Source organism: Pleurodeles waltl, chromosome 9, assembly GCF_031143425.1.
Source record: "Pleurodeles waltl isolate 20211129_DDA chromosome 9, aPleWal1.hap1.20221129, whole genome shotgun sequence".
Lineage (NCBI taxonomy): Eukaryota > Metazoa > Chordata > Amphibia > Caudata > Salamandridae > Pleurodeles > Pleurodeles waltl.
In genome coordinates this window covers 1,138,592,202-1,138,618,124 of record NC_090448.1, presented here as the reverse complement: position 1 = coordinate 1,138,618,124, position 25,923 = coordinate 1,138,592,202, and the positions used below count along the sequence as shown (strand labels likewise).

Genomic DNA, 25,923 nt, shown 5'->3' with positions numbered 1-25,923 from the left:
TATGTAATTTGCCCTATATGCAACTATGTGTTGCATGTAGTGCTGTAAATTTGCACGCACTTCCCCTTCCTCTCCCAGTGCTTCTTACAGATTTCTTTCACTTAATACCCTTGTCTCTATGTATATGCAGGGGTGTTATTCTTTTTTCCTCACTACTGCATTCCAACTCTCACCTGGAGGGTAAAACAATAATCTAACAATGGAGTCAGTGCCCATGCGCATCTAAGACCAGAGGAGCAGTCACAGAAAGCTCATGAGACAAAAGTCTTCTTCAAATATAAGTTGCAATCATTTGAGGCCAACAGGAGTATGCAAAGCATGTGAATCTACAGCTCTACATGCAACAAACCGATGGTTATATGTTGAAACAACGAGTGCTTCAACCACCCATGCCTGAACAACGAGGTCAGAACAACGACCTCGTTGTTATCACTAATGCCTTTACCACGAATGCCTTAACAATGATTTTTCATTGTAAAGGCATTCCTGGTAAAGGCATTAGTGAACAGCATGCATGGTTCCAGCATGCGTCCCCCCTGGCCCCCACCCCTAAAAATTACTGCGATCCCCCCACCCCCAAAATTACCACAACCCCCTACCCTAAAACCTAAAGCACCCCAACCCTCCACCACCCCACCACCCCTAAAACCTAAACCCTGACCTCCCCTCCCCACCCCTACACCGTAATCACCCCGAACCCGCAAAAACTAAAATACCCCGACTCCCCACCCCGCCCCTAAAACCTAAAGCACCCCAACCCTCCACCCCTAAAACCTAAACCCTGACCCCCGCCCCTAAACCTTACTCACCCCGAGCCCCCCACCCCACCCCCAAAAAACAGCCCCAGTCCCAGCCCAACTTACCTCCTCCTTGATCGCGTCGACCCCCTTCTTCTGTGCCTTAACCAGCGTTGTTTTGCTTTCGTTTTCCAAGACTTCGTGGTTCACGACTCGTTGTTCGGGATGCTTCCCCAAAGCGAAGCATACATATATATTTTTTATATATTTTTTATGAGGAGTAATTTTGTAACTTTCTTTTAGCAAATATTTGCAGGCTACATTTAGACAGTATGATTTCTACTTTTTATTATTGTTACACATTTACTCTCTATAGCATTTGTTTACAACACAATACAGAAAACCATTGCATGCTTGCCAAGGCCCGACTTATTGGGTTTACTGATGCTTTTTTTTTTTTGCCTGTTTGGGTACTTGATATTTATCGGCAAAAGGGTCATTGCTCAAGTAACTGGCAGCAACTGGTACCATAGATGAACCATGCAGTTGGCACCCCCACCATTTTGGTTGGATTTTATTATGTTTACATTTTATTTTTTAATTGAAATTTCTGCTCTACTTGACTTGGTGCCTTAATCCACCACCTAGTTTTGCTTTTATGGATGTGCTTCACTTGTCTGAATAAGGCTCCAATGAACAGCAAAGTGATCTATTGAGACCACAGCCCAGCTTTACTGCCTTTTATGCAACGGAGTGGCGCATGAAAAATTGTATTGCGCAAAGGGCAGAAAATAGCACAGCACCAGTTACAGTAAAAGTCGCCTGCCGATGACATCATCCATCGCACTCATTCTAAATCTGACTGTTCTGCATGATACTAGGCCTCAGGCTGTTGCAGAAAGGCAAACTAGTGGTGTCTACCTTAGGATTTAAACAGGAGGCTCAAGTACAAATTGCCTTTGTCTAGACAACAGCAAAGAGGTCAGACATGGCAGGTGAGTGCTTTAGAGTAAAGCACACACTTATGTGTGGGTTGCTGATGATATACTGCTTGGCCCCTTGCTTCAACCTGCTTTTACTTGGTGGTCCAGTTTAAGTTAACGTAGATCACATTAATAAAATAGTTCTGGCTGTGGACCAAAACTCAAGCCTTTTTTCACTGAAGCATGAGAGAAGCGCCAGGAGTGGGCGGAGCAGGCTGGTTTCACGCTCCAGTAGGGACTGGGAGTTTGTGCTCCTGAGCCCTGCTGATCTCTCAAAGCAACAGCCTGGAGATATCCAAGTGCACATGTTGGTTTGCCCGTCCTAAGACAGCCAACTAAACCAACATGCGCACTGGCAGTGCCCTAAGGTGACCACGCCTCCTGCTGCAAATGGTCCCACCCTCAAGACTCGGCTGCGGCTCCAACAAGTAAAAAAAAAAATGATAATAAAGCAGTCTTAATAATTGCTTAGTTATCATTTTATTTTACATTGTGATCTGCTGGTTCCAGCAGTGGGTTGACACTACTTCACCATAACGGAGGAGCCGCCCTTGCTACTCAACACTGTGCTGTCGAATTATACTTTTTTTTAACATAACACAAAGTGGTTAAGTGTTCTGGTCAGTTTCAAACAATCCTCACTCCCTTTAATTATCTGAAGATGGTTAGGGGTCTTTTAACAGGGTCTAGTCCAGCTCAGACAGGTTAAGTAGGAATCCTATTTGGAATCTTGTTCAATATCTTCCAAAAATGAGCTGCTGCTCCAAGCTCATCATGGCTTCTACTCTGCCCACTTGTTGTCCTAATTCCTAGAATATTTCAGGATTAAGTGCTAACCACTCCGACCTTTATCATGAGCATCAGGGAAATCCTGACCTGGCTAGAAACAGGAGCTACTAGCCTTATCTGGATTTCAGGTTTTATGGGAAAACAACTTTGTTTAGTCCTGAACAAATTTGGCCAGGATACATCTGGGGACCCTTATGCAGGGCTGAGGAACTGGAATGAGGCAAAACAAACTGTAGCAATCAATGCAAAAACACAGATTCCTGTGGCTAGTCCTCATTCCGTGGGCAAAAACTTGGGATCCCATGGCGACTTCACCACAGGACAATACAGAGGCCTGCAGTATCCGTATCTCCCCATGGCAAAGTTTCTGCTTGCATTTCCTGCACTATTGTGATGATGGTCCTACTGTCTAAAGGGACTTCAATTATCTGACGTGGGTGAAGTAACACAAGAGAAAACGATGTTGCCATGCTTAAAAAATGCAAAGACAAAATTATTAGGTATCAACCCTGCTCAATTGCTACCCAATTTCTCCTGCAATCTACAAGCGAGCAGAAGGCCATCTCTCCAAGGTAACCAATAAACACTGGATTAACTACCAACCATAGGTTCTGGAGTAACGTACTACCTACCGTCAAGTGCTACAATGCCTCATGACGGGTCATCAGCATTATACAAATACCTCTTCAACCATTGAAAAGGAGTCACTGACCGTGTGACCTACAAGCCCTTCCCTCCTCCTTCTCAGACTTTAATTATCTTTCATCCTGTGCCAAATAAGACTTACAAAATCAAAACCACCTAACCTTCAGGTTTTGTAAACTTGTCAAAATCAGGAAACAATTTTAAATTTTTCTTTATTTGTAAACATTTGTGTTTAAAATAATGTACTTCAGTTGGAGATCATACAGTTAACCAGAGACGAAAGTTTGCAAGTTCACAGTTACAGAGGCGGCGGAATACGTAAAGAGCCTCTTCACATGGATGGCTCTTCTTACAGTATGTGTATGTGCAACAGGTTCTGATACAGACTAAATCGATTTGCTACTGCACATACAAACTATACATCAACTTCACATCTCAGATCGAAATTTTAAAATAAATTCTTAAAACATTGCTCGAATGATCTGAAACGTTTAAATGCCACACTTAGACGTTCTCATTTTTTTATCAGTTGTTATGCAGTTTGCGCTCAACATCACACTCAAAACTTGTCAACACTTTGTTCTAATAGTGTAAATAAGAACACACTTTTTTGAAGGAAACGTAATCAATGTACTGAAATTGTTTACATGTTCTTGCGAGGAAAACACAGATTTTATGTACTGACATTACACAAAGAGAATGTTAAATATTAAAATTAAATTACATATTACAGGTACTTCTTTTATATTTAAGATTTTAGTGCTGGACGAAAAATTACTGTCATGATGTACAACTGTATCCAGTAACATTTGTATTTCTTGCATGGACTCAGTTTGTTACAACATGACGGGATAGAGAACAGCAAAAAGTGTGAATTAAATTAACTTCCAGTTAGATTTTAAGTCATGTCAAATGTCGAACTGCCCAATGACAGACGTCTTACTGTGGTATAGATACAATTCACTCAGTAGTCCAATGTAACCAAATTATAACATCTACCTATTCGATACAAAAAGCTTCTATCAAATATGATGTCATCACTTCTCACTGATGTACTTCTTCTTTGGATTGTTGGCGGCCATCTTAAGTTTTCCCCATAGGAAATAATGAGAAGTGTACTTTGTCACTTGCAAGTGCTTTCCACACAATGCTAAGCCTGTAGCTGGAGTCAAGGGTGTGTGTAACCTTTAGCTTCTAAGATGTTTGAAGCAAAATGGGAACCGGGATGAAAATGTTCAAATAATTGATGGCTGTCCAGGACCCCAACTTCGTCTAGTGCGTCTTTGTCCTTTTCGTGCAGACCTGTCAGTTCTAAGGAATGAAAAAAACATCAAGAGGAATTTGGGGGATAATTTTGTACTGCCCTCCTCTCAGATCATTATCCTTTATCTCATCGAATTATTATTCTGCAGGGCTAAGTGTGCAGAATCAGACCATGAAGGCAAAGTGCTTTTAGAGACAGGTTTTGTTTTATCTAAAGTGAGTAAAAATGTTGTGTGATTTGAAATTGTTGCTGAACGGCAACGTGGTAAACAGCAAAATCATGTTTTTTGAGAGTATGTCAAAGTTCTCATCTATCAGCAAAGGTTGAACTGGGCTTAAACATCACCTCATTCCCTAACACCAGGATCTCCCCTTTCAGAAAATTTGAGAGGTCAGATTACAAAAACTGCAATTGTGGTGCTGACTGGCACAGAGGTGCCATGCAGCACCATATTTCTTATTTTATGGACGTGCTGTTTTGCTCATTTTCTTTCTTTTTTCAAAGGGAGCACTGTTTTTGGGGGCAGCAAAAATGTATGCTCAAATGTTGAATAGCTGGCAAACTCTAATAACTTACAAGGACAGATTGTCACACAAAGGGGGGAAAGTAACTTCAAAATGTAATAATATGGAGTTAAATAACACTTCGGTTCTAATTAGCACCATCTGTACAGCCTGAGCATACAAAACATTATACCAAATGGAAATTCTGCTGCCAAACAAGGCCACATTGTATTTCTTGTGAAAGTATCACAAACCAAATCAGTATGTCCTGAATGTCCAAAACATTATCTACACAAGACAATGGCAAAATCAAAGATGTGGGAAATACAGGGTGCACATTTTAAACTAGTTCATATTCAATATTAATCTATTTTGAAATAAAGGATACATTTTGAAGAGGAAAACAAAAAACGTGATGGGTGGAATGTTTGAATGAATCTCAGCCACTGATAATAACTAGGGCCCTTTATGAAGACTTTTAAAAAAGCCACACTGAAGAATCCTACACTGTGAAAAATGACAGCAAAATGCGGTGGTTTATTATAATGACACTCTTATAATAAATTCCTCTTAGACGAAAATGTATTCTCTACTCTTCTCATACTAGCAATTTTAAGACCTTTTCCCCTTTGCCTACTCACATTGCTTTTTTTACTGATAAAAAAAATGTTTATTTCGTTTTGATATCAGGACCATAAATAAAAGAATTTATCCATACTTGTCTTGAGAGTGGTTCACCCATAATGGTATTCTGTCAAGAAGGTCTCCCCGCATTAAAATAATCACATTTGATGTTTCAGAAGTCATAACTATGCAATCAGGTGTTGTCATTAAAGTAGAACTATCCTGATATGTCATACAGATGTATGTACATCAGTTTATCAAAGTCACCCGGTATGCACAGTCATGCTCGTATGATACTTTGCGACAAAGTTAGTGGTACCTTTTAGAATTTTCATAGGTAGTTGCTTAACCAATTCCAAAAAACAACTTTGGACACCGTTATTTCTAGGGCCATGGTGGAGTATACCTGTTCCCTCATTTATATATGTTATTCAACAAAACATGCATTGGTGCTAACAGGAAATTGAAAACTTAAACTATGTTCTATCACATTTCAGCTTCTGTATGGACTTCATTGAGGTCTGCAGATTACTTCATTGATTTCAAAGACATCTCAGTTCAGAGTTTGAGCGAGTCACGAACAGTGGACACAATACAATGAGTTGTCTGTTGTCAGGCAAAAAAGGAGACTGTACAATCACAGATGCTCCCTGGAGTGCAGCAAGGCTTGTGTTGATAAAGAGTACTATCCAACTCTTTGTGCTCCAAAAAGCCACCCAGAACTATTTGGAGGACGTGTCTTGAAGCCAGAGAAGGTGCTTCTGTTTCTCGTTGGAGGAGCAGAATCTCTATCAGGAGGACTAGAATTAGGAAGTTGGGTGTCACCTCCCCCAAATGTCAATCTACAGAGTTTCTTTCTATGTCCTGTCTTAAGGCTGAAATATCTCCCTAAGGGGCGGTTGTATCAATCATAATGTAACTTTTTATGTACATGATATTCTGGAGAGTGAACCTGGATAACAACAACTTCTCTGGACTACAATAGCCTTTGATCAACATTTTGTGAAATAAAAGAAATATGTTTAACTATGTCATCTCAAAAAACTGTAGCGCAGCTAGAAACCTCAATGGTCATTGTTTATATCTATTTATCATAGTAGAAATTGGTGCAGGACCATCCGGAAGAGGACATGAAGAGTGAAGGACACAAACGCAAGCATGATTGACTCTCAAAGACCGCCAACAGGTGATCTGTAAAACTACATCGTCTGTAGTGTGATGCTGCATTTGGTCTTTTAGAAGATGCTATAATTTTGTTTCAACACAAATATTAATTTTTTTAATTTTTCTTATTAGTGAAATGTTACTAAATGTAACTACATAATCTGAAAGGTTTTTGGCGTCTCCATATTGCTTGAAGTAGGAAGTGTACCAAGATTCAGAATAAATAAATTATAGTGGATTGAAAAAAGGATGAAGTCGTTCTTGGGTCTAGGCATTATTGTGGTTTCATTTTTAATTTGATCTTTTTAAATAAATTATGTTTGTACTTCTGTAAATTATGGATCAGTGCATTGTCATAGCGAGAATATCTCTGATTAACTGTTGGGTAAGCAAGAAATGGAATGAAGCTTTTACAAGCAATAAGTACTGAATCAAATAATAAACCAGCCAAGAGTAAAATGACCCCTATTAACAAGATTGTACACGATTACCTCATGTAATACAAGGGTAAAAGTAAGAAATCGATCAATTCTATAGACTAAATGAACATAGAGAAAGCTTGACTAAAGGTATGCTTTTTACTGAAATATGAACTAAATAACATTTATTACACGTTTGTTTACTGCTAATAAATCTGCCAGAATCCTCTGTGCAAGGATATAAGGCGATAAGAGAAATCTGTACAATACTACTCAAAGTTATTTTTGTTTAAAAGCTTTTCTTAAGGTTTAGTTTGTTTAAGGAGTTATTTTAGGGCACTGCTCTTGTGACTCACGGTGCTAGGACACTTGTACAATTCACCCCCTCCACGAGAACTACTTTAAGTGTGGCAAAATAAAGACCGAAGAGAACTCAAGGTCTTCCTGAATTTGCTGTGGTTTTCCAAAGATGTGTGTGGACAGCAGGAGAGTTTCAAACCTCACAGAGGCACTCCCAGACTGGATAGACGAGCATGTGTATTCAGGCTGTCATTCTTCTCAGGTTGATAAAATGAGTATCATTGAGTTAGCTAATAATGCAAGGTGCACCGATGCTTACAAATGATTCACTTGCACTGTAACCACGTAGTATTATTGGACAAAACTGTACCATGCAGATTGTTAGCAAATCTGCGTAAAGTCTGCATTTATTGCTTGAGGGCTGCTTTTGTGCGTGTTCCGCATGCTGTAATACAATATGGAGCATTCACATGCAAGTTTTTCTTTGAAACTCATTTTGCATGACCCATAAAGGTTCCTCCAGAGCAGGGTGTCCTAGGAAGAATGGGGAATAACGGAGTGTGGCACACTTTTAGGCCAAGGCGAACCTTGCCGTGAGGTTTTTTTATGGAGAGGAATGTGAGGGTGATCTAAGGGAATGGGGGTACAAAAACAAGAGGAGACTCTTTGGAGATGTGATCTCCACAAGTGTGTGTGAGATTGACTGAGGGGTCGGTGGTGAGGGGGACAAGTAGTTTCTTTGGAGGTTTAGAAAGAGGCAGGCCTGCGGTGAGGAAGGAAAGCTGAGGGTGATCTGCGGGGTAAGCCAGAACTGGGAGAAGCTGACAATATTGGTATAATTCTTGCTTTAGAAGCGCCATACTGTTGGTGCAGGATGTATGAAGGTCTTCGGTGTCAGTCCTGTACTTCCTTTGCCTCAGTCCGGCTACAAAAAAGCAAGGCATTGGCTAGGTAAGTGCAGAACCGAGCTCCAGTCGCTGCCGTGTTTCTATAAAGGGGGTAGGTGTTTCGCTCCCTCATGTGACTTTTGTGCATGTACAAAGTCTAGACAGTGGCAGTTGTAGGATATTTTGGGCCCCTGGCAAAAAACATTTGCATCCACATTCAGGGCTGTTTGCATCTCAATAGAGGACCCTGCTCCTGAAGCTGGCTTGGGTAGACCCCCCCTGAGCTGCTGCCCCCACCTCACAGCCGCCTATAAAGCCCCTCTTTTACAGCTCATACAGGGCTGGAGGTCTGAGGCTGGCTTGTGTGGTGAGAGGGTTAAAACTGAGGGCACTAAACTGCGGGACCATGGGCGTCCCATAGTGCCTCTGTACGGCGAGCAGGGTAGGAGGGTTGATTGCAGGAGAAACCTGAAACTGGGACCATCGGAGGGGCCCCCCTTCCCTAGGCCTCACTACACCATAGCAATGAGGCCCAGGGGAGTTTGGGGGTGGGGGGGCCATGGGTACAGTTACAACTAGAAAACTGTAATTTCAATTAGATGAGCAGGAGGACCGGTGTGTCGTGGCTGGCTGTGGCATACTAATGGGGGTCCGCATCTTGGTGGCTGAGGGATAGACCGTGCCAAAAACCGATGGCTGATACACTGCCGACTCCTAAGAGTTTCCATGAGGTTTGCCATGCCCTTTTCCGAGGGCCAAACTGAACACAGGCCTCTGCAGCTCCTGTGGCTGGGAGAGGGGTCCCATCCAACGGGCCCCCAACCATTCAAAGGGGGTCCTATTGAGCCCAAGAACACTGAATATTTGTGAGATATGGGTGACTCGGGGACCCCTCATCACATTCTGCACGGGTACCCCATCATTCCACATTACGCCACTGCCTTTTTTTTTTTAAAGATGAGCGCCGATCCCTCCGAGCACCCCGGTTTCCCGCTGCTGGGGCTGCAGGTGTGTGCCTCAGTGCGGCTGCCCGCTCAGAATAACCAACTACGCCATCGGGATAATTGCTACCCGCCAGGCGCCAATCCGGCAGCCGCGTAGGTGCTTGTACACCCCTTCTCACGTCTCCAGAATTTTAGACAGGCCGTCTTATCAACACTTTGCAGCGGTGCCAAAACTATTTCACAAAGATAATTTGTTATTTACTTTCCAGTGCAAAACTTGCTTTGCCCTGGAAGGTTGCCTGAAAGTAATCCAGAAGCTTTGCATTACTTTATTTCATGTGGATGTCCTATAGCAGTGGCTTAACAAAGGACCCTGCAGCCCCCGCGGTGTAGATTCTACCCCCCCCCCCCCAGCTCCAGGTGGAACCCTCAGCACAGTAACCTGGCCTGAGAGCTCCTGAGTGAGTCCGAAGGGGGCTCCTTAATGTAGTTTGCAGGGGGCTTCCCTCAGGTTTTGTTAGGCATTCCCATGTTACCAACCCGTTCTTTTTGAAGCAAAGAGCTATACTACTAACAATGTTAGACAAGGATTTGCGCCAAAATGAGTGCCTCCTCGAGGCAAATACCAAGTAGGAGAAATGTCTTTATCACTCCAAACTATGCATGTGAGCCGCACAGTACAGCACGCACAGTGGAAAAAGTTTGAAAGTTAGAGTAAGCCTGCTGTTGTGTGCTGGGAGGGTGACCTTCCAGTAGAAACCTATCCTGAACTCAGGCACACACCTCAGTACCATGGTGCAAAGGTGTGTGAATGGTGTTAGGCTGCCTGATAGTGCCCCAGAGTTTGGGAAGAGACCAGCAGTGGCATCTCTTTGAAGATATGGCGCTGTCCTGCCCTCTCCTTTTCACGCAACGCCGTGTAGCAACTTAGGTTGGTATAGTGCCCTGCGAGAAGTAAAAGTACGTTTGCCCCATAGTGTTACTATTTATATTGATTTCGAAAAAGTAGGCTGCCTTTTTTGTCTATAGAGAAATCTCTCAGAATTGCTAGTAGGGCTGAGACGGGGTCAGTCTCATATCTGGCAGTGTGGGAATGTACTGGAGTGACTAAAGCATCGTCTGATGAATGTCCGGGCCCATCTTATATGTGGCAGACTTGGCCCCATTCCTGCTGGCTTTCTAGAGGCAAAGGTCACCTGACAAATGACTGACACGTCCCCATTCCTGCGGACACAGTCTAAAATGAGACTACCGCTGCAAATTTTGTACCAAACATTCAGCAACAACAGTCGCAGATATTTGACTGACTTGCCCCCTCCCCTACAGAAAATGCCAGGTTGACTGTGCACCCAATACCTAATAGACTTAAAGCATTGGAGTATCAGGAACCACCCCAGGGATCAATAAAAAAAACAATATTAAAGTCCTTTATTCACTCTTGCGTGTAGCAGCTGTACACATTTAATAACCCTGACACCCTACCTGGCAGAACAGATGAACATCCATGGGGGCCAATGCAACATCTAAAGTCAGGACATTGCCAGACTGGAAGCGAGTACAGGAACCAGGACAGAGAAGAAGCTCTCACCTGAATATTTATTTATATCTAGTGTATTTGCAAAGCCTGAACCTAGCCACATGGGCAACGTAGCGCTCACATGAAACAAGAAATGCATTATATGCTGAGGAAGTACCAGTAAACAGTAACAGCATAAAAAGCAATGGGGGAGATAGAACAAAGTTTAACAGAGCAGAAGGTGGTGAATTTAGTTTTACAAATAAGATCCTTATTTTCTTAGGAGAGAATTTCTATGAAAAATTGAGATTTGCTTCTAGTACCTTTCCTTTTTGGGGCAAAAAAGCTTTATAGTGTCATATTAAAAAAGCAACTCAACATTCAAAAGGTTAAATAATGTAATTTAAGACTAACAAACACCAATAATAAGTTGTAAGATGTGAAAATTGTGTAGATGTCCAAAAACAGATAATCCACCAACTGAACGAAGAAGAAACCGAACCCTTTGTTACAGGGTACCCGGCGCTTCCATCAGTGGCCATATAGCGATAAGATGAAATGCAGAGTTTAAGTCACAGCTCAGGATCAAGAAGCTACTTTTTTTTAAAAGGACCCATTGGATTAGCCACAGCACGCAAAGGAGTTGTACGCTTATTTACTTAAATGGGAATTTAATCCTGTCCCTCATTGGAAACCCAGGGTCTGGTTTCTGACATGAAGAGCAGCCTTGCTTCAGCAATTAGCTTGAGTTCTGCCTCTGCACTCTCTAGAAGCAAGCCGAGTCATGCATTAATGAGCAAGGTCGTGGCTCCCTTCACCATTCCACTCCGCTTAGTAATGGCCGCCGTGTTGGTTAATGCCCATTACCGCCTGCAAGTCAAGCTAGGGAGGTGAAAATCATTTTCTCTGAGTTTACTGAACCACAGCTGATAAATGCTTTCCTCTATACATATTGCAGAGTCATTTATAAACTGGCTGCTTGTGGAGACCGAACAGGCTCTCACATGCGCTTGATTGGGAGCAACGCTACTAGCTAGAAGTTTCGAATGGAAATTTGAGTACCGTTGGAGGATGAACTACAGCCCTCCTTGTCTAGGCTTCTGTCCAACTTTCCATAGGCTTTTCTGGGACAACAAGCTAATGAATACAACTCTTAATTGGATCAGTTGTCCACTGCTTATGATCTATACACATATAGGATGCAGCGGTGTACGGCTCCAATTGGTCGGAATATGGAAGCTCTCTGTACACCTGCGAGGCCAGTGTGAATAAAAAGAGAGAGTGAAGGGTGGGGAAGGGTCTATGTGATTTTCTGAAGTAGTAGACCACTGCAGAAGCAGGTATCTAGAGTTTTAATCTCAGCTTACCTCTTGACCAAAATGCGTGATCCTGAGCAAATCAAATAACTTCTTGTGCTTCAATGTCCTTGTCCACCAAAACTGAGAGTGCCAAAAAACAGGCTATCTCTGGCATGATGCACTATATACCATCAAGCCATTTACATTTCTTATATTTTGTTTAATAGACATTTTTTATGTAGGGGGTCTCCCTCTAGCAACTTTTTATTGAATTTGATTTTGGGAGAACAAATGCACCTATGAATGTACCCACAGCTTTTACAAAAAATACAGAATTTAACAAAAGGAAATTAACAGCCTGCAGCTATAATGCATTTGTTTTTCAAAATGCAGAAATTGACAGCCTCTTTTCATGGCTATGCTTACAATACATTGGCAAAGGTCTACCCCAGAGTTTGTATCTGGTATACCCTGTTGTGATCATCACTGAGGTTTATTCAAATCTTCCTGTCCACAATGGATGAGCCATGAGTTTTGACATGGAAAGAGCTATCAGAATCCTGGGCCCCTTACCCAGTTTGATAAACTAGGACTAGCAACCAGACGAGTGATAACATGGAGATTTTATTACTCTGTATATCAAACTAATGCAGTGGTACAACAATGACATAATCACACTATGACTATGTGTTGATGGTCCTTAGTGTTTGGGATGATCTTTCAATTGCAGAGTATTACCACTTAAGTAATTTTAATTTAAAAAAAAAATATCCTGCAATTTCAAAGTGAAAAAAGACAGGTTATGGAATCTCAGAGTTTAGGTTTAAATTCAAGGTCAGGAAATAATGCTAAAACAGCTTTCTAATCTTAAAATGCTTACAGCAGAGTGTTAAATTAATTTAAACTCTCTTAATTATTACAGACCTCATACAACTCACTTTTTAAGTTACCAATGCCAAACATGGCCACTGTAGGGTCTTTTCTATTTCCAGGGAAGAGTGGAACTGCTTGTGTTTACAGAAGGCACAAAAGATGCAAGGCAGAGGAGGGTGGGTAAGAACAAGCAGTAAAGGGAATCTGGAGGTAGAAGCAGAAGTTTTAGGAGCTGACACCATCCCTTGGATTTAGGAATCAATTTAAAACAAACAAAAAATCATAGGGTGACTTATTAGAAGGCAAAAGGCGCGTCTCTGGAAGAATGAGAGGGGGTGCACTGAGAATGGGATTTAAAAGGTATTTAAAGGAACATTAAGAGGGGTGAAGGTACTGATCTTCAACTTTAACATTCCACAAAAGGAAATTAAGTACTTTGTTTGCAGTAAATTCACCAGGCTATTTTCGTCGTTTCACCAAAGTTAACCGAATGTGCATTTTTTCTTGGAGATTGATTTATCAGTTTTATGTTTTGTTAGGTACAACATTCATCAACTTTCAGTCGGGAAAGTGATTTAGATTTTGAGAACCCTATACCAAAATTTTGCATTTCCCCAGTCGTTGGATTTTCTGAAATGATAGCTTATTTGTGATAAATATGACGTAAATACATTCCCATCTTTAGCAATATGAACGGTTGGGAATTGAACAAGCCTTCAACCTACTCTCGTAAACTATATGGTTGGCATGATCGAAAGAAGTGAGTTGACAGACTTTTGTGCCGATATACAATGGTTTCCAGATGTAAACTTCAGTTTTACTAATGCCCGTGTTGCACTCCAGAATCTGGAATTTTCTCAGAGGCTGCCCCAGGCTAAGGATGATGGGGGTACAAAGGTCCCCAACTGTGGGTAACAACCATCTGATATTTCTTTAATCATTTGAATTGAACCACACAGGCTTTAGTGTGTGGCACTGCACAGATATCAAAGTCCAGCCGTTCCACAGAACACAAATCTCCTTTGGACCCTGTCATCAATATCTCAAAAGTCCATGACAGCTTCCAAAACCCAGCTGTTAAACAGACTTCACCAACTGGACATGCCTGCAGAACAGGCATCAGAACACAATGGTTCTGTGTTCCAAACCGAACGCAAGGAATGAGGGTTAATTCCACATCCGTGGTCCAAGGCAAAGGCAATTTGAGACAGGATGCTAGCATGGGATCTTGTCACAAATGCACCCTTTTATCACACCATAAATGTGCCTTTGTACATTAATCGCAGATGAATAAACCATCACTTAATATCCAGGGAAATTGAATGAAAATCCAAAGGTTTTCATTGACTGTAAAGGAAAGAGTTATTTATCAATAATCAATAGGACATAAAACAATGTCTCATAAAGCTTCTATTAAGGAACAAACCAATTTACCGACAATGGACTAAGTTTTCAGACTGGTGAGGGAAAATAAGATTTTTTTTTTTTTTTACAACAAAAACACAAACACTGTACAGGATTCCAGCATTTCATAAGCCACCTCCAAAACTGACATAACAGTATTTTGGACTGACGTGAGCTCCATGCTTTGTTTCTTCATATAATGTGCCTGCAAAAATTGCTACATTAAATATACATACAGCACAGCCCAATTCTAAGAGCACCTAAGATCCAGTACATCTCTTTTTTTGGACAACAAAACACCACCTAGAGACACTTCAGGTTCCAAGGAGGATCAGTAGTGCAGAGAAGTAATTGACATTCAGCTGAATAATTTATGCTGCAGTGTGGCGGGGCAGGTCTCGCCGCCAGCCCTGCCGGCGATGGCAGAAACAAAATGGCCGCCCTAGTGTCTTCAGCACCAGCAGGCCTTTGGTGAGTTCTCAGAACCATCTTGTTTGCTGTCGTCCTCATTCAGCTCCGCTATGCTCAGTTCATCGGTTGTGTACATGCGCAGTCCGTCTAGCTCCTTCTTGTGGGCTTGTAGTACTAGTTCGGTCAGCCGAGTAAACGACTATGAAGAGAAAAAAAACATTGCGAGTCGATTCAGGAGAGTACGGTCACAGAATTAGCACAAAATCCATGAAATAAGCTACTAAATATACTAGGAATATACATTGTCCGGGTTTTCTGGGCATTTTGTTATTAGAGCTATCTATTCCTGCATGTTTATGTATTTAGTGTCGGCACGATGGCTCAGTGAGTTGGACGCTAGCCGCTAACTAATGTGGTGACCTGATGATCACAAGGGCGAATGCATGCCAGCAGTCTCAGCCTCCCATCATTCTAAGGTTGGTGAAGTGCCAATCATTGGGTTTTAGTAACACCTGCTATGCAAAGGACTTATAAATGCAGTGGGAAGGACTATATACAAATACATTATTTACATTTGCACGCGTGATGAGCAGCTCTACATCATCCAGTCCAGTAGCAGGAAACAACACTTGATTTGATATGTAAAGTGATTTTAACAAGACTTGCAATTCTGTACCAGACACAATGGCTCCTTTTGTGGTCATTAGAAACAGGAAAGCGTGAGCCAGCCTTCCAGTCAAGCTGGCACCTGTCACCTCCAAGCTGCCCCACATCTGAGAAGAGGGTGCCTGCTTCCCTGAGCTGTGTTCCAGGTTTTTAGCTGACTAACCAAGTAGAGTACACTACGAGTTCAGGTTATGTTCCTTTTAAAATTCAGAAACACGCCTTTGGAGGAGATGAAGAAACTATTATAAACATTAAAATGCTAATTTGTGAAAACTAGTTTTTCACCCACGGGAATACACACCCTTGCATTTGATCCTACAGTAATAAAAAGGCATGGAAATGCAAGGAGTTGTTCCTTTGCACGTATTCCAGAGATGGACCGTTCTGGCTTCACCAGGATAAATGTTGAAAATGGTTTGTTAGTGGAATAAGGTTTGTAGAAAACCAATGAAAGCTTGTATCAGCCCTAACCATTAAAATGTCTAAAATATATATATTATATACACACACTATACATATATATAGCTGGATATAGATATATAAACATATATAATATATATGTATACACACTTATATTCATATGTATATGTTATAGGTATGTATTGAATAGATAAGTATTATATTTTTATATAGCTATATATTTTTAATGAACCTTGAAGTGTCTGGCCACAACAGAACATATTACCTTTGACCACACTCGCATTTGGAGGGTTTCAACTTGGGATCATTTTTACCCTTCCAACAGGATAAGTGAAGCCCACAGTGTTCAGCGGTGACACCCACTCTGGGACCCCTACTCGCCCTCCAGAAATCGTTCACCTCCATTGTCATTCATGGGACCACCTGCCACAAAGGCCTGACTTCAGAGCCCGCCACCCCACCTCAATGTTCAGATGAAGGTCATAGACCTTCTATTCAAACAGGACTAAATGCCAAACCTGAGGGACCTCATTTATTACCGGTCTCTTGTACGTGGTCGTGAATCCAGTCCCAGGGCTCTTGCTTGCTGTTCAGTACTCTGTTGTACTACAGATAGGTTCATGCTATGTAGGTTAACACTACAGACTACATATATACTCCTGATTAATTTCTTAAGTAGTAGTTTGTCGGGCGATGTCTTGTGGCTGCTACCTGCTAGCCCAGTGATTCCCAACCTTTTGACTTCTGTGGACCCCCACTTTATCATTACTGGAACCCGGGGACCCCCACTGAATCATTAATGTAATCCAGGGACCCCCCACTAAGTCATTATTGAAAGCTGGGGACATAATGTGTTAATATAATTTAATTTTCTAAGCATTCGTGGACCCCCTGAGGAGGTTTGAGGACCCCCAGGGGTCCCAGGACCACAGGTTGGGAACCACTGTGCAAACCTATGGTTTAGACTTCCAAGGCTGTACATAGCCAGGACATGCATAACTGCACACCACCATGTAAGTCATATTTGGCAAACCAAGTGGTAGATAAATAGATATCTTGCAGCTTTTCTAAATGAGGCTGAGTTGAGCTTCCGGGAAGGTGGAGAGGCGGGGCGGCATGTGGGGGAGGGGGCGGGGTGGAATCAAAATAAAAATTACAAATAACATTTTTAAAAAACAACTTACCTCAACGCCGCGCGCTGCTACGCTTCTGCTTCTCCTCGCTGCAGGCACAGGCTCCCAGACTGCCCTGTTGCCAATCCTGAGCGCCCGGCCAGGGTGCTCCCAGACAGACTGGGAGCCTGTGCAGGCTCTCTCCAGCCCAGCAACAGGGTTGCTGGGCTGGAGAGAGCCGACAGCACATTTGTGTTTGGCCAGCCCAAGACAGCCGACCAAACACACATGCACATTGAGGGGGAGTGCTGTGCACTCCGCCTCAGTACACGTCACCCCAGTGGCCCCTCCCCTTTTACAAAACAACGATAATGAACACAATTTATTATTGTTGTTTGGTAAAAGTTTTGCAGCTGCTGTGCTAGTGGGGGGGGGGGGGGGGGAGTTTGGGGGGGGTGAACGCTTCTCCGCCCCTATGGAGGAGCCACCCCTGGTTAAAGTTGATTGCAGTGGCCTCCAATTTAGAATAAAAAGTTGCTCTAGCCCTTGGGGCTACCTCTTAACCTTTCAGAGTGGCTGGTAACACTATATGACCTTTGATACTGCAACATCAAAGGAAGTGACATCACATCACATTTGACCTTGTGACATCATAGGAAATCAATCAAGCTGGTACTTACATTTATGTAGAACGCATTGTGATCGAAACTGCGAACACCATTTGCATATTACATACTGACAATATGTAAGGAAGGCACGATAGAGCAATTTTTAACCTACAGTCTTGTGTCCATTTGCCTCATCATTTATTAAAAATGTTTATTAATTTTTACATATTTTGTGTTAAAACATTGTACAGCAACTAGCATACAGTACCTTGTTGCAAAGAGAGTTCGTAGTCTATCAAGAGATAAGTATATTTAAACATTCAATATAGATCTCAGTCGTAGATATAATTACACCATGCACCCCAACCACTTTTTATGGTTTTATGGACATCCCCTATATTTCTATCCATACTCCTCCGCCTAAGCACACCAGTCCGTGCCGTGTTCTCATGTACCCTGAGGAGGGGCTCTTCCAGAGTGTCAGCGGTGGGTGATGTCTCTTCTGGGAATAAGTAAGCCACCTGTCGCCACTAGGAGTCTAGTAGCTTGTGCCCCCCTCACCCCCACAACTCATCCACCAGTCCCAAAACGACCATCCTGGCATCAGTCACTACCATCCTATCCACAGTTCGGGATAGGGTCAAATGAATTGAAGTCCAGTATTGCTGTATAGTACACATTCCCAAATCGTGTGGTAGACGGCACCTGGTTCAGTCCTGCAGCGTAAATAACGAGAGTATATTAAACATGGTGTAAGTATTTCAGCTGCCAGGACCCTGGGGTCATTTAGCTACAACCCAATCCACATCACCTAGTGGACCAATATTGTGAGTACATTAGTCTGTAGATTCAGCATGGAGTCTGGAGAGCTGACCACTAGTGTTTGATATAATTTGAATTCTGAGGACTTAAAAGTTCATCCTTTGCTTCCAAAGGCCTATGTTCTAGGAGAGTGGTTGCAGGGCTGGACTGGCCTTACCAGGCATTGGGTGTTGTCCCGGGATGCTGGAAGGGTGTGGGGCTGCTTTTGTTACTGTGGGACGGTATTGTAGCACTGTAGAGTTCCTTGTATATCCAACAGTTTTCAGGCAACAAGAAAAGTGGCAAAATAACTGTGGTGATTAATGAACCTGCTGGAGAGAGATGGGGTTTTGTCTAGTGGCAGTTTTGACTCATCTAAGAAGCACAGGGGGTTAATACGCCTGCTGCAATGAACGTACTATGCGGATCACAGAACAGTATTTTATGTGCACAGCTCAGTGGGATACTGCCTTTGTCACAAAACTTCTTTTGTTACTGTGCAGTTCACAGGCTACAATCAATCTAGCACAGTGATCTATGAACTGCCATCAAAGAGCAGCATGCAAAATGCATGGTACCGGTTGAAACGTTATGTTATGTTATGTTTTTTCCCCAGTCTTTTATTATCCTAATTTGCTAAACAGGGTTTGTTGAGGTGGAAATAAATTATTAGTAAAGTCAACCCTTACACCCTTACCACTGTGTTGAGTTCTGAATCATGAGTGTATGCTTCCCCAGACCAAGCACTCTTACAACATGCCCACCAGTGTGGATGGAGTGAATCCTACAACTTGTAGTCCCCTTTGTCAACATTTTCTATACACTGATTTACACACAAATGATTCATTGTCTCTATATGTGTGTGTTGTAAAGTTCTTCAACACCTTACGCTGATAAGAGGTGCCATAACGAAAATGAAATACCTGTGAGAGGGGCTACGGAGAGATGAGAGGCACAGTTAGAGGGCGAGGGAATCATTGAAGAGCCCCAATAAAGATTGCTGTATCCTGGTGCACTGTAAGGTCATCATTTACTATGCTTTAAACACTAGTATAATTGAATATACAATGAAAAATGTGTTGTAGAATGCACCTTTTCCAAATTTTCATAGGGTGGGGAGAACCCCCACAGCCCCATTGTAGTGGTCGGGCTCACTTGCAATGCACTCTACGGGGGCTGGTCTGACAAGATTTGCCAGGGCTGCTTTGAGTTCCCAGTCCGGCCCTGAGTGCCTGTGTCTTTCATGTGTACCTCCAGGGCATGGCACAGTTGGAGATGTCTAGAAAATTGTGACTTGTGTGTGTCATATATGCCACATCTTTCACCACACCACTCATTTTGTATACTATGCCATTTATTGTACTCCATTAAGCCCTGCCCATCCTTGTCCCCTGTGCCCTTCTCTTCCATATGCCCTTTCAATATGCCCCTAACTCTGGCACTTTCCGTCCAGTCATCGCCCTTCAAATTCCCTTCAGTTTTTCTCTGTTACAGAGATGTTCAGGTGCCACCTTCTAGGAGGCTCACACACCACCCTCACCCGCCTTTCCTGCCTATCGGTGCTGTCCCAGTACAGCCACAGGTGATCGCTCGGACGAAGATTCCCAGATGGTCTCTCATGAGCCCTGCAGCCAAGGTCTCCACAGACTTCCACTGCGGAACACAGAAGAAGAAGCGGTCACAAGACAGTCTCTTCCTCTGGACAATCCATCAGACTGAGTACAAACCTTATATTCAGTGGAACACTGTAATGTTCCAATCATGTTTTGAGCTTCTGGATAGGTCAGATCTGGCACTAGAATAGAAAAACATTAGCAAAACCAATAGGTCTCGCCTCTGGGTCTTATTGACTTCGGCAATGCATTTGGCAACACTGCACAGCATTGGTAAATAGCAACAGGCTTTCTGCTTATGTGGTGTTGCAGGGCAATAAAAATAAGATGAAAAGAAAAAGTGTTTCCACATAGCATGTACGAATCATGATGCTACCAGCACCTGTGTTATTGAGTATGTGTGAAAACGTATGCAAACTCATGCGTCACCATGCATGTGCATATCAATTGACTGATGCAAGCACCAATTTATTTATTTTGTATTTACTAATTCAAGATGGCAGACAGAACATGTCCCATAAAAAAATTCAATTGTAGTAAAGCGTATTTCTACAGGAAATGGGAGCTGGCAGGTCCTCCAAGAAATTAAAACATTTTAAAAATTAAACAATAAAAAACTGCAAGTGGTGGATGAGCTACAGAGCAATGGGTAGAGTCGGTGAGAGAAGCAGTAGTGACTGAATGGGTGGAAGAAACAAAAATAAAGCCACAAATGGTGGGAAGGGATACCAAATGAGGGGAAAAGCAACAAACAAAGAAGAGAGCTACCCAGAGCATGGGTGATGGGTGACTTAGCAGGGGGAGAAAAATGTCAGCAACAAACAAGATGAAAACAACACAGCCAGCAAGTGGGGAAGGCCATGAGTGAGAGAGCTGGCAAACGCATGCACACCTCATGGAGTCCTTAATGAGACAGAAAAAATAGTTCTGTAAAATTGATCAGTGGGAGGATACGTGTCAGTCAGTCAAAAGTATAGCGAAGAAGCATTCTGCAGGGAACGCACAAACACAAGAAGAGGAAGGCAAGTCATCGAATAGGAAGCAAGCAAATGAGAGTGACAATAAACACAACTAAGTGTAAACAATGGGCAGGCTGTAAGACCACGGTACGTCTGTGGTATGGTCCACAAGAAGCTTTCACCTACAGCTAGCCAAAAAGCTGTTTGGTTTGTGAGACTTACAAATTAGTGTAAAATCCTTGATGTTCTATCATGGATAATCTGACTCTTTGTGCATCAATAATCATAATCATTTATGAATTGCTTAGCCAGGTAAAAAAACAATGAAGGTGATTTTGGCTTGTATTTCCTGAATAAAGTTTACATGTACGGGAAAAAATATCACAGTTTGATGATTTTCAAGCTTTTTTAATTTATTTATTTATTTTTTACAAATTGTGATATACAAATCCCAGCTAGCTATGCTGGTAAAATAGCGGGAAGGGAAAAACACCAGATTTAAATCCCATTACAGAGGCGCACACCTCCTGTATTTTATTGTTTGTGATAACTCTCTGTCTGCATCCTACATAAATCTCACAGGGATCGTGCCGCATATGCACTAAATCAATAGCAAATAAATCTAGGTGCGACGATGAGCAGATTAAGTTTTTCTACAAGTATATTTAATACAAAATCAACTCTTTATTTTGATTTTAATGTAGCAACATGTACCTAGATTCCTTATTACCTCTTTGATGTTGATATTGGTGCAGGCACTTGTCTCAAAGAAGTCCATGCCGTATTCTTTAGCAAGCTGTAAGACAAAATGCAATTAAATATTACATTTCATAATATTTTACAAGAAAAGCAGAGCTCAACAGGATACATGTGTGACTATGGGTGCTCCAACAGCAGCAAGCAGGACTTGACCGCTGCTCCATAATGGTGAAAGTTGACGGGTTGTCATTCTTCATCCATTATGGAGCAGCCATCTTGTAATTGAGCGATATCTTCAGGATTCTATTTAGATGTCATACACATGAGTAATGACAATAGGCCAAGTAATAATATATTAAGAACCCATTATAAGCACGATGATGCCGTCAGGAAATCAATACTGCAACGCGATCCACAGAACATAGACATAACATATGATATTGTGTATTTGTAAAGTGCACCGAGTTATCTCGGCTCTGAATGACATATAATTATTGTCACCCGACTCTATGGTCCTCATTGTATCACAGTCGATCCGCTAGGGTTCAAACCTGTGGTCACGGGATCAAAGACATATGCCTGCAGGGAATGCATTAGTCCACTGAGCCATCAGACCAAGCTTGGAATTGAGAAGTGGCAATGGGGCGGGCATCCTGGAATGGGACAGACATCCCTGTGCTGACAGAAAAGCAATGCCACTGAAGCACCTGGAGTCCACACAGAGAATTACAAGAGAATTCCAGATCCATTCTAATTTCTTTACGGAGTTTCGAACCTAGACCCAGTTGATGAAAAATCTGCACCTGAGAGTGAAGGTGACCATCAAATCAAGCCTATTACTCTGAACCTAAAACATGAGTGAAAAAGAAGATCTATAAACCGCATGATCCCAACAGAAGAACATCACACACATCTGGATCTTGCCAAATAAAGATGGCGAGCGATTCAGACTGATTAACAGGAGTGCACAGTACAATAACGATAGGATAAGTGCAATATAAACGTAAACATAGGTATTACTTATTGTGAAAGTATCCTCAGGCAGAGGATATTCTGGGAGGGTTATGGATCATGGAGTGCAGGAAGCCCAAAATAATTCTCATATTCGTTCATATTATTATTATTTTTTTTTTTTTACTTTTAATTTTTTTATTTTTTATTTTTATTTCTCTCTCTCGGGTTTCTGGGTATTTCCCAGAAAAGAGTGACAACTAGTTATTTTCCCCCCAGTATTGACCCACAGACCACAAATTGCCACTAGGACTAACATGATGACCTGGGAGAGCCTGGACTGAGAAGTAACTCAGGATGAAGAGAGATGGCCGTGGCCCACAATCCGTAACCTCTTCTATGCATAGATACTATAGCGTGTATAGATATGCATTCCCCCGAGCAGATGGTTATGTTGTATGACCATAGAACTTTCCAGAAGGTGTGCATGGGTGCTGGCTCAGAGGTATCAGTATGTAACTAGCATTATGTTATGTTGTAAATATTTGTAAAGCACAGTGTACGTGGAGCTTTCTTGGCAATAAGCTAGAACAATTATAATTCTGAAAGCAAAGTTTTTAGAAGACATATGAAGTAGGCCAGATTGGGTCACAGTCGGAGAAAGAATGTTGCATTGCCTGGCAGCAGCAATTGAAAATGCATGGTCGCAGTTTTGAGCCATCGAAGCTTTGGGAATATCAACAATAAAGAGACTGGCAGATCTCAGGGTCTGGGAAGGGTGGTGTAAGATGAACTGTGGGGCTAAAAAGGTTGAGGTGCTAGAATGAGCTGCCTTCTGAGTGAGCAATCATAGATTTGATAATAGGTGTGTGTTTAAAAGGCAGTCAGTGCAGTGATCTAAACTCTAGGCCAGTGGTTCCCAACCTTTTGACTTCTGTGGACCCCCACTTTATCATTACTGGAACCGGGGGACCCCCACTGAATCATTATTGGAATGAGGGGACCCCTACTGAGTCATTATTGAAAGCCGGGGACCTAATCTGTTAATATTTTTTAATTTTCTAAGCAGTAGCGGACCCCCTCAGAAGGCTTCGTGGACCCTCAGGGGTCCCCGGTCCACAGGTTGGAAACCACTGCTTTAGGCGAATCTATGTGTATTAGCCACCAAGCGAGCTGATGAATTCTGAACATGTTGGTGACAAGGAAGAATCTTCTCTTTGGCAGAAAGAAAAATCACACAGGCGTAATCCAGCCTAGACTGAAGCAATGAATTCATCAGAGGGATATTAAATTAAGCTTAGTGGAATATAGATCCTTGTAGGATCCAAGTCTGAAGAGAACAGGGCGGTCAACTTTAATTCCAAGGGTTTACAGCAACCACAAGTTGTCTACATAGACACTTATACTCTGAACTGTTTTGGATGGTGATGTTGGAGGGCCCAAGGCTCTGGGTCATCAAGACAGTTCCCAAATAGAAGGGAGAGGAGCAGTGCTTAATTTGAGCCAGTGGTTGCAGGTGGGATCCACCATCACTCATTGTAGGGAACTGGCAATTATTTTTTTCTTGACACTTTGACTTAGAACAAGAGAGAGAAAAAAAAACTTAAGGGGGAAATAAGAAGAAAGAAAACAATGGAAAACCATGATAAAGGCAAAAAAGGAGGGATAAAAAGAACCAGCAAGAGTGAGATATTGAGGCAGGGAGTGTCTGGTTGTGGATGAAAGAGGCATGAGTTGCAATGTTTACCATGGAGCCTAAGAAAACTTTGGGCCCTGGCACATATTCTTTTACAAATTAAGGACTGGGAAGGAGGGATCACTAGGATCTGAGTCTTTACAGAGTGCAGACAATGAAAGGTCATTCACATCCACCTGCCCACTCAGAATAGAGGCCAAAAGAAAATAATGTTTAATGGAAAACTCCTACTTGAACGAGGGGGGGGGGGGCAAAGGTCAGCTGAATATCATCTGCATACATGTCAAATCTAGCACCAAGCTCATATGGAGTGTGGATACAGATTGAAAAGAAATGGAGACAGGAAACAACCTTGTGGAACACCACAGGTAAAATGTTTTGGGGCCAATTCACAGAAGTAAATTTACATGTGAGTAACTCTACATGTGTAAATTTACTCTTACAGTTTGTAGTAAATTCACTACTTTGGCTATTACCATTCACAAGTGTACTTTTACTATAAAGTGTAGACCTACTAGTCCCCACTCCTGAATTCACGTGTGAAGATAAACTTATGAGTGCAAAGTTACTATGAATAGCTTTTCACATGTAGGTAGAGATCTCCACCACCAGGGCGGAGATCTTGCTTTGGTAAATTAAATGGAAAAGTAAAAAAGTATATCAAACATACAGCACTACTAATTTTGAGTTAAATAATTAACCAACTGAAATACATTTCTTAGACGTTTTACTGAACAAAAATTCCCACTTAAAGTATTTCTATTTATTTATTATGCACTAAAAAAATGAAGTTTTAAATTAAAAAAAAAAAATAAAAAATAAAAATATATATATATATATACATATATATATATATATATATGTGTGTGTGTGTGTTTTTATCGTTAAAGTAAACATTTGAATTTTTTAGAAATTCAAAAATAATTAATTTTAACAATATTTCTTATGGGGTGGTATTTAAAGTCCCTGTTGCCGATATTTTACATGGATGGCCATGTATGGTGCAAGACTTTCTCCAGGTCTGAACGAGGGTAACTTTAGGACACATTTTTGCAGCTTTGGATTGGTGTGCACCACCTAAAATCTGGGAACTAATTAAGGTTCCGTGCTTCATTTTTTACATATTTTATGCAGCACTCTAAGCCTGAAAGGGCATTCTCTTGACTTATACTTGGGGCTCCCATGTGTCTGGACAAAGCTATGCCTCTCTGTTGAGCCCTAATGAGAACAAAACACGTCAGGGTTTGTTTTTATTCATTCCAAGTTTGCTTGGATGGTATGTTACTTATCCATAGCTGTAATACTCTGCCTGGAATTGTAAAGGGCTTTTGATATTTTTCAGCTCGGTGTGGATGGCACTAGGTAATCCTATGCTCAAAGACCTTGCTACAAAAATGTCAAAAGCCTTTGTCACGTCTCTAGCTTGTGTGGATGGCACTGAGCTAATCCTATGCTTAAAAATTCTGTAAGAAAAACTGAAATTTCACAGGAGCAGATTCAAAGCGTTGGTAGTGTTGTCGGGTGCTCCATTAACTAAGCTGCTCGCCATGTAAATCTTGCGATCTATCCAGGGTTCTCTGCTTCCAATTTCGCATAATTTATTTGGCACTCTAAGCCTGAAAGGTCTTTGTGTTTGT

At 41.9% G+C, this 25,923-nt stretch overlaps 1 protein-coding gene across 4 annotated transcripts in view; it reads right to left on the bottom strand.

Annotated features, from left to right (window-relative positions):
- Positions 1–3,349: 3,349 nt before the first annotated feature.
- RAB15 (RAB15, member RAS oncogene family) overlaps positions 3,350–25,923 on the bottom strand; it is a 248,682-nt gene continuing 226,108 nt past the window's right edge. For all 4 annotated transcript variants that reach the window (XM_069208904.1, XM_069208903.1, XM_069208906.1 and 1 more), the window contains 2 exons: positions 21,671–21,736; positions 3,350–14,960 (listed from right to left, as the gene is read on the bottom strand). In XM_069208904.1, the coding sequence (XP_069065005.1) occupies positions 14,802–14,960; positions 21,671–21,736 (225 nt within the window). In that variant the 3' untranslated portion in view covers positions 3,350–14,801. The remainder of the gene's footprint in view (positions 14,961–21,670; positions 21,737–25,923) is intronic.